This window comes from Rana temporaria, chromosome 1, assembly GCF_905171775.1.
Source record: "Rana temporaria chromosome 1, aRanTem1.1, whole genome shotgun sequence".
Taxonomy (NCBI): domain Eukaryota; kingdom Metazoa; phylum Chordata; class Amphibia; order Anura; family Ranidae; genus Rana; species Rana temporaria.
The window spans coordinates 445,626,110-445,636,214 of NC_053489.1; the positions used below are offsets into that span (position 1 = coordinate 445,626,110).

The 10,105-nt window shown below is 47.4% G+C and overlaps 1 protein-coding gene across 1 annotated transcript; it reads right to left on the reverse strand.

The window, feature by feature from the left end:
• Positions 1–208: 208 nt before the first annotated feature.
• JUND (JunD proto-oncogene, AP-1 transcription factor subunit) lies at positions 209–2,819 on the reverse strand. Its single transcript, XM_040327025.1, has one exon. The coding sequence runs from the start codon at positions 2,344–2,346 to the stop codon at positions 1,462–1,464; it is 885 nt and encodes a 294-aa protein (XP_040182959.1). The 5' UTR covers positions 2,347–2,819; the 3' UTR covers positions 209–1,461.
• Positions 2,820–10,105: the final 7,286 nt, after the last annotated feature.

Genomic DNA, 10,105 nt, shown 5'->3' on the forward strand with positions numbered 1-10,105 from the left:
TTGAATTGTTAATCTACTGGTGCTGGCAGGGAACAGGTTAAGCATTATTAAAACTCATCCATAGTGCATTATGTAGATAAAACATTTTCCCAAAATGTTCCTATAAATTTATATTTGATATAAACAAGAAAATATTTTACCCTTAGATTAAATATTTGCATACAAGCACATCAGGTATGCATTCAATACCTTGTGGCTACTTAAAAAATAATTTTCATAATATAGCTTTTACTACAAATACACACAAAACAAGTCTACATCATCAGGCACACTGGCACGTTTCATCATTCGGACAATATTTTATTGTGCATAAGGGCACTAAAATACTGGATATACTGGAATGTATTGTAAAAAAAAAGAAAAAAGAAAAATTAAAAAATATTGTTCCCAGTATAACATAAATATAGCAAACTGACCACTTCAAACAAAACGAGATCTGTAAAATATAACATTTACATTATTTTACAAATGACATCCAATGTGTGCAATTATAACACAGTCCTACTTACTACTCCAATACAGGAGTGATCAGCAATGTTACAAAGCCTTCAGTGATAAAAGGGATTACTACCGGACCCCCCCACCCCCTCCCCTTAGCTTCTCACTGCTCTAAAAACCTTGTAAACAATTAAGGCAGTATACAAGTAAATCAGCAGTAATTGCACTTGGCGTTATTAACTGACCAAGTTTGTCTTCTAACAGGTTTTTACACTTTAAATACAAACACTGCACATTAACAGTGAGGTACTGTAAACATTAGGTTGTCAAAAATATTCTGTTCCTTGGAGATGCTTTACACCAAAAAGAGTCGGTCTTCTCAAAAGAGACATTTTGCAGGTTTTTTGTAGAAGCTGGCGTGTTCTAAACCAGGGGTTCTAAAGGACTAAGCGAGATTGGAGTTCCCACATCTGCAGAACTGCTGCAGTCTCTCCTTTGTAATACATTTATTTTAAATAACTGAGAATGCAAAATAAGGAGTGGGAACGGAGACCGTCAGAGCCCCCAGAGATAAGGAGGCAGCAAATGACTCTCCACACCAGACTCCACCTACAACTAAAGTATCACTTTTGAGTGGAATGACCTTTTAAGTCCCAATTCCTTCTACCCTAGTGATGTCAGAAAGCAAAAGTACTTGCTGCATAATGTGACCCTTAACGCTAGAAAAGGGTTAACCGAAACACAAAGCTACAGTCTGTATAGTAAGAATCTGCTTCAAAATGTTAAGGCCCCAATAATCTTCACCTCTTGTCCTATATAACTGCAACTGTAGAGCCTGAAGAAGACGCAGTAGTGACGGAAGCAAATTGGTAGCTAAAAGGTCCAGTCCGGCAAAGTCTTTGGCTGGGTCTTTGATCCTGACAGGTATACAATGGTACGGTGCCAGGACAACCCACTATTTGGCAAGAGAGCCTTTCTTTTGGAATGAAGTTGCTCAACTGATGCAGATATAGAAACCAAAGTTTAGTAAGCTTGAACTTGTTGAGGAAGAAGTTGGCAGCCACTATTGACGTGACTCATGACCTTTTGCTTAAGCTGGGCCACCTGTTCTCTCAACAGGTTGGCAGTAGATGCCAACTCTGTGTTTTGATTTTTAAGGCTTTTTACCTTGTCTTCCAGCCTGGAGATTCTCTCTAGTTTCCTCTTCCTACATTTGGAAGCAGCTATTCTGTTTCTTAATCTTTTTCTTTCGGCCTTTATTCTCTCTTGCGTGTCCATATTTATTGGGGACATTGGGGGACTATCCCCAAAACTTGAAATCTCGGGCACAATCTGAGGCTCATCCTTGAGGCTCTGCATTCGAGGTGGAGGTGGGGCAGGCTGTTGTGCCAACCCAGATGGAGGAGGAGGATACGGTACCGTGTCAGTGCTGTAGTTAACAGTGGTGCCTATTGTCCCAGTAGAATAGCTGCTGAGGTTGGCATAGACGGGCGCATCGGACGGCAAGGGAGGCTGAAGACTTGCGCCGGAAGGCAGCGAACTTAAATCCACTCCTGTGGTCGGGACACCGAGTTGATTCTGCTTGTGAAGGTCCTCTAGCGCTTTTACAAATCCTTCGGCAAATTCCTGCTCGTCGCTAGCTACCTTTGGGTACAGGAACTGGCTGGTGGTAGGCGTAGTGGTAACCAGGCCATTCGATTGAATGATCAGTCTCTCTAGTTCTGGAGAAGCTAGCTTTAGCAGGCCAAGGTCGGGAGAAGTCAAAAGGCCGTCGGTGTCCCGTAGAGGTTTCAGGTTGGCCACTACCTGGTCGTTTAAGTTCAGGTTGAGGTTTTTCTTCATCATGGTATAGAAGTTGTAAGCCGGGCGCACATTTAACACATCATCATGGTAGAAAGGCGTTTCCATTATACCTCAAGACAGTTTAGATACAAAACTGAGGGAGAAGAGTCGAAGAAGCCCCATCTGTGTGCTGAGGTACGATATGAAACTTGGTCGTCTGTTGACGTATGAGCCCCCACTCCGGAAGATGCTTTCTTTGTTCTTGGAGGGGTGTATATCCCTTTAAGGGGCAGGCAGCCTTTGTTTGCAGTGTGTTGGTCACACTTTCCTGGCAGGTGGTGCCCCCCCTCCTCCTCTTTCTCCTCACACAGCTCTTCCTGGGAGCCCAGCAACAACTTTTACCGCCCAGTCTACCAATGGCTGTCTCTTCTTCGTGTACTACGAGGAGAAGTTCACAGGGTGTGGGACCACGTCTTTGTTTCCTTGCTGAGCCGAACAACGAGGCGGCCACTTCCTTATTCCGCCGACAGACGCACCCACCCCACACAGCACCGTCCCGCACCCGACTTCTCAAAGCGCCACTAACTCTGCCCGACACCCTACTTACTTATATAAGGTTTCCTGCGACATGATGTCACTTAACCGTTCTGTCATTGGTCAGAAATGACGTGCGAGCGTTCCCTGTTTTACATATCGGGCGGGACGAGCGCGCTGCGAGGCAGGCTGGGCTGATGTCATATGTTAACCGCCTCAACGCCGGGCGGAGGAGTTCGCCCAATGGCGAGCCGCCTGCAGTCACATGACCCGCTTTTTCTTTGTAAATGAGTTGGCCTGCGCCGACGGACGTCAGAGGTTATTTTTAGACACGTGGATGGGGAGTGGCGCGGTTGTCAGAGAGCTGAAACAACTGTGCTGGGGTAAACTCTTGTTTAGAGACATATATAGAGAGGTAATGAGGCAGCCCCATGAAAGGCAACTCACTGTGCGGGAAAGCTGTACACTTTCACTATTTTATGGATAAGGAATACTTAATTAGTGTGCTGCAGTCATACACAAATATTTATTAGGATTTTACATGTATTAACCACTTTAATGCCGGCCATTTTCACCCCCTTCCTGCCCAGGCCAGCTTTCAGCGCTGTCACACTTTGAATCTCGGTTTACTTTGAGTCGCCAGACGCGGAGGCCTCCCCATTCAGCACAGCTTGCAAATGACTTCTGTCATAGAAGTCAATGCAAGTCGCCCCCAAATGGTACAAGAACCTTTCTCTCTTGAGTCGCTCCGATTAGAGTGGTTCCACTGCACTGAATAGAACGCGACTTGTCAGGTGGCTAAGACGCATGACAGGTCGCCCCTGTGTGAACCGAGCCTGAAGGACCATTGCGCAGTCATGCAACACTGCGCCCATATGAAATTATCATTTTTTGAAAGCGAGCTTTCTTTTGGATAGGTTTAACCGCTTCAACACTGGGCACCTTTATCCCCTTCCTGCCCAGGCCAATTTTCAGCTTTCAGTGCTGTTGCGCTTTGAATGAAAATTGTACGGTCATGCAACGTTGTATCCAAAGAAACGTTTTATCATTTTTTTTGAGACAGAGATATATTTTGGTGGTATTCAATCGCCACTGTGTTTTTTTTTGTTTTGCTAGAAAAATAAAAAAAGTCAGACAGTTTTGAAGAAAAAAAAAATCTTAGTTTTCTGGTAGAAAATTTTGTAGATAAGTCATTTTTCTCCTTCACTGATGTGCATTGATGAAGAGGCACTAATATGCAGCAATGATGAGGAGGCACTAATATGCAGCACTGATGAGGAGGCACTAATATGCAGCACTGATGAGGAGGCACTAATATGCAGCACTGATGAGGAGGCACTAATATGCAGCAACAATGAAGAGGTACTAATATGCAGCACTGATGAGGAGGCACTAATATGCAGCAACAATGAAGAGGTACTAATATGCAGCACTGATGAGGAGGCACTAATATGCAGCAACAATGAAGAGGTACTAATATGCAGCACTGATGAGGAGGCACTAATATGCAGCAACAATGAAGAGGTACTAATATGCAGCACTGATGAGGAGGCACTAATATGCAGCAACAATGAAGAGGTACTAATATGCAGCACTGATGAGGAGGCACTAATATGCAGCACTGATGAAGAGACACTAATATGCAGCAACAATGAAGAGGTACTAATATGCAGCACTGATGAGGAGGCACTAATATGCAGCACTGATGAGGAGGCACTAATATGCAGCAACAATGAAGAGGTACTAATATGCAGCACTGATGAGGAGGCACTAATATGCAGCAACAATGAAGAGGTACTAATATGCAGCACTGATGAGGAGGTACTAATATGCAGCACTGATGAGGAGGTACTAATATGCAGCACTGATGAGGAGGTACTAATATGCAGCACTGATGAGGAGGCACTAATATGCAGCAACAATGAAGAGGCACTAAGGCCGTGTACACACGGGCAAACTTGTACGATGAAACTGGTCCGCCGGACCGTTTTCACCGTACATGTCTGCCCGGGGATTTCTGTACGATGGCTGTACTAACCATCGTACAGAAATCCGCGCGTAAACAATACGCGGGGCGTGTCCGTGGTGTCGCCGCGACGATGACGCGGCGACGTGGGCGGGCCTGCCAGTTAAATGCTTCCACGCATGCGTCAAAGTCATTCGACGCATGCGAGGGATTGCGGGCGCTCGGACATGTACGGTAGGTCTGTACTGACGACCGTACATGTCCGAGCGGGCAGGATTCCAGCGGACTGTTTTAAAACAAGTCCAGGAATATTTGTCCGCTGGGAAAAGGCCCGGCGGGCAAATGTTTGCTGGAATTCTGTCCGCTCGGTCCTACACACGACCGAACATGTCTGCTGAAACTGGTCTGCGGACCAGTTTCAGCAGACATGTTGGGTCGTGTGTACGGGGCCTAATATGCAGCACTGATGAGGAGGCACTAATATGCAGCAACAATGAAGAGGCACTAATATGCAGCAATGATGAAGAGGCACTAATATGCAGCAATGATGAAGAGGCACTAATATGCAGCAATGATGAGGCGGCACTAATATGCAGCAACAATGAAGAGGCACTAATATGCAGCACTGACGGGTAATGATGAGGAAGCACTAATATGCAGCACTGATGGGAACTGATGAGGTGGCATAGATTAGGAGGCACTAATATGCAGCACTGATGGGCAATGATAAGGAGGCACTAATATGCAGCAATGATGAAGAGGCACTAATATGCAGCAACAATGAAGAGGCACTAATATGCAGCACTGACGGGTAATGATGAGGAAGCACTAATATGCAGCACTGATGGGAACTGATGAGGTGGCATAGATTAGGAGGCACTAATATGCAGCACTGATGGGCAATGATAAGGAGGCACTAATATGCAGCAATGATGAAGAGGCACTAATATGCAGCACTGATGAGGAGGCACTAATATTCAGCACTGATGGGTAATGATGAGGAGGCACTAATATGCAGCAATGATGAGGAGGCACTAATATGCAGCACTGATGAGGTGGCAATGATGAGGAGGCACTAATATTTAGCACTGATGGGTAATGATGAGGAGGCACTAATATGCAGCAATGATGAGGAGGCACTAATATGCAGCAATGATGAGGAGGCACTAATATTCAGCACTTATGGGTAATGATGAGGAGGCACTAATATGCAGCACTGATGGGTATAATGATGAGGAGGCACTATTATGCAGCACTGATGAGGTGGCACTAATATGCAGAACTGATGAGGCACTAATATGCTGCCAACGATGGTCAATGATGAGGAGGCACTAATATGCCGCACTTATGGACAATGATGAGGAGGCACTAATATGCAGCACTGATGGAAACTAATGAGGTGGCAATGATGAGGAGGCACTAATATGCAGCACTGATGGAAACTAATGAGGTGGCAATGATGAGGAGGCACTAATATGCAGCACTGATGGAAACTAATGAGGTGGCAATGATGAGGAGGCACTAATATGCAGCACTGATGGGCAATGATGAGGAGGGACAAGTGGATACACATATAATGACATGGAAAGAAAAAGAAAAGAAAGATGTCCACTTACCTTCTAATACACACGATCGGAAATTCCGACAGCAAAAGTCTGATGTGAGCTTTTGAATGGAAATTCCGACCGTGTGTATATTCCATCGGACTTTTGCTGTCGGAATTTCTGCCAACAAAAGATTAAAATGGTTGTAAACCCACTATTTGGACTTTTACCTACAGGTAAGCCTATAACAAGGCTTACCTGAAGGTAAGGAGAATATCTCCTAAACCTGCACGGTTTAGGAGATATTCCCCCCGCAATGCGGGCGGCGCATGCGCAGGGGGGAATCCACGGCTGAAGGACCGGCATCCGCCGGACCCTGCCGATTTTAAATCTCCCGCGCGCACGCGCGGGAGTGACGTCATCGCCGCTCCAGCCAATCACAGCGCTGGAGCGGTGATACCCGGAAGACACGCCGGAGCAAGATGACATCCTGCTCGGCGTGGACCAGGTAAGTGGTACACACCTCGTTCCGAGGTAAGTATTTCATAATAGGCTAGTATGCGGTGCATACTAGCCTATTATGCCTTTTGCATTGCAGGTTTGGGGAAAAAAAAAAAAGTTTATGCGGTTTACAACCGCTTTAAGAGCTGGTTCTCAAAATTCCAACGCATGCTCAGAAACAATTTGACGCATGCTCGGAAGCATTGAACATTTTCTCGGCTCGTCGTAGTGTTGTACGTCACCGCGTTCTTGACGAACGAAAGTTCAGAGAACTTTTGTGTGACTGTGTGTATGCAAGCCAAGCTTTCATGGTTTTTCCGATGGTAAATCCGATTGTGTGTATGCGGCATGACAGTTGTCTGAAGCATCAGTTTGAATTAAGAGAAGGGTACATATTCATTCAGCCAAATCAGCTAATTCCTGTCTTCTCCTATACTGCCGAATCAAGTTGAAGACATATACTGTATCTAACAAAAGTGAGTACACCCCTCACATTTTTGTAAATATTTTATTATATCTTTTCATGTGACAACACTGAAGAAATTACACTTTGCTACAATGTAAAGTAGTGAGTGTACAGCTTGTATAACAGTGTAAATTTGCTGTCCCCTCAAAATAACTCAACGCCCAGCCATTGTCTAAACGTGAGTACACCCCTAAGTGAAAATGTCCAAATTGGGCCTAAAGTGTCAATATTTTGTGTGGCCACCATTATTTTCCATCACTGACTTAACCCTCTTGGGCATGGAATTCACCAGAGCTTTACAGGTTGCCACTGGAGTCCACCTACCGTTAGCAAGGTAGTGGTCTTCTTGGAGGTGTGTTTGGGGTCGTTATCATGTTGGAATACTGCCCTGCATCCCAGTCTCCGTAGAGAGGGGATTATGCTCTGCTTCAGTATGTCACAGTACATGTTGGAATTCATGGTTCCCTCAATGAACTGTAGCTCCCCCATTCCGGCAGCACTCATGCAGCTCCAGACCTTGACACTCCCACCACCATGCTTGACTGTAGGCAAGACACTTGTCTTTGTACTCCTCACTTGGTTGCCGCCACACACGCTTGACACCATCTGAACCAAATACGTTTATTTTGGTCTCATCTAGACCACAGGACATGAGTCCAGAGTAGCGCCCCCTTTACTTTCAGTAAGGGCACTACGCTAAAGTTAGTGGGAGAATGAGAGAAGTAAGTTGCTCTCATTCTTAATTGTGTTAAAATTGGCTGTCGCTAATTCTGGATTGTCCTGTGGGTCAGTCTGTATGTCCAGAGATATGGTCTTATCTCTGGACAGCAGATGGCGCCAGAGGGGATCCAGGCGGAGCTGCTTCTTCCCAGCAGCCAATGAGAGGAGTTGAGCCTCGTTGTGCATGCTGGGAGGGGGTATTTCTGTGGCGGAAGCCGTTGTTCTTGGTTCTTCGTGGGTTTCTGGTTCCAGGTGCGGCACCCACCTTTAGGGTGTGCGCACATCGCGGGCCCCACCACTATGGCCTGCCTGGCCTGGGGTCATGCGCAACGCAGAGTTTCAGACTCTGGGCCCTCCTGGCCCAGAGCAACTGATGCCACAAAGGGGCCCCAGTGACTGACTGGGTCCCCAGCTCTTATGAAGAGATCCTAATCTACGTGCTGTGCGGTAGGGGATCGGCTCAAGGAGAACCTGGAGGCAGGTTGTCTGAGAGACTTGAACGAACCATCGGGGATCTGGTGACCGGCACATTGACAGGTACACTTCCACTGTCAACCGGTGACCCTAGCGCACATTTATTGGGAGGATAAGCTCAACCATTTAGCTCATCCAAGTTCTAGGCCTGTGGCAGAGGCCCATCAGAGCCAGGTCTGTGGCAGAGACCTGCTCCTCCCAACATCCTTAAAGTGACACTCCGGCTGCCAGGCTCGTGGCAGGAGTCTGTCCGGGGGCACTTCACCCACTCTGGCTAGAATGGCGACGAGTTGTACTACTATCGCTGAAAGCAGTATTGCTTTCTCTTTCATCCAAGCCTGATACCGCAAAGTTCTTTACTTCATCAACCTTTCCTGTCCTACCTCATGTTGATGTTGGTCGTGTTGGGCCGTGAAATAAAGCATTCAGAAAACCCATTTTGCTGATTGGACATTCGTTTACTGCTCTACTCACTACTATCACCCCAGACAACGATTAGAGGTAACTCAATACGCCGATCCCAAATCAACCAGCGGCTCCTGAGGGGGTAGCGCTACACATGGGGGCTCGTCTGGTGTTTTAGCTGTTACCTCTGGCAACGAAATTTGTGAGTACAAGATTTATTAAAGAGCGAAGTGTCGTGTTTTGAACTGTCCGGCTACGAGGGAGTTAACCTCACACAGCTAAGCTTGGGCGTACGTGCAGCACAGCACGTGCCTGAACAAGTTCTTCAAGTGGGAGGAGCCACCCACCCCTGCGTGAGACGTATAACAGAGTCTTCGCGCCATTTCGGCAGAACACCGCCCACCTGCAAGAGAGGAGGAAAACCACGTGGTGATGTCTGCCTTCCTACAACCGGGTTTTGCCGTTCCGCGACTGAGGTCTCCCATTACCTCACCGGGGGTCCTCAGCATGTTTGCACCACTGGGAGTCCCTGTGACTGACACAGGTATTCGCCTGTCCACAGAGGGACAATTTGTGTTGCTGTCCAGCGGGGGAACAGAGATGCTGGGCCTGTCCTGCCCGCGATGCATGGAACTGTCCATTAAAATACAGCCTTTGGCCCGATGCCAGCGATGCCGGGCCTACTTATTCGTGGCCACGTCACCCACGCAAGCTCCAAGGGAGTACCGGGTGAATTTAGTCACCGCCACTATCACCGCGGAGGAGGAAGCCGTATGGCCGGAGCCATCCCCGTCGGTGGCCATTGTGGAACCAGAAGTCCAGGACCCTGAAATAATTTCAGTGTCGTCCACCTTGACCCAACTCTCGGCTGCCTCGCCACCTCGTTCATTGGAGGTAAGCCCTGTGAACAAACCGGACCAAGAAGATGACGCGTCCAGCGTGACCAGCCTAACGGACATGACGAGTACACAGGCCGAGACCACCTCGGAGACAATCACCTCCACAGCGGTCTCTGGCATGCCTCTGTTGGAGCAGGGCCTGCTCCAGCCTCTCGCAGCCGCGGTCGAGGCCTACCTAATCAGCGCTCCTTGTCGGATTGGCCAAGGGACCCTACAGCAGCCAAACCCTGCGGTTACCCGCCAGCGGAGGAGTTGCAGTCTTTAGACTTTGACCCCTTATCAGATGATTCCTTAACCGATGACGGCGATCTTCCTGACTACCTGTTCGAACCTAGGTTCCCTGAGTCGCAGGGCTTCGGAAGATCCCGTACCCTCT

Coding starts and splice junctions, on each gene's coding strand:
- JUND (XM_040327025.1), bottom strand. CDS start 2,346: ATGGAAACGCCTTTCTACCATGATGATGTGTTAAATGTGCGCCCGGCT.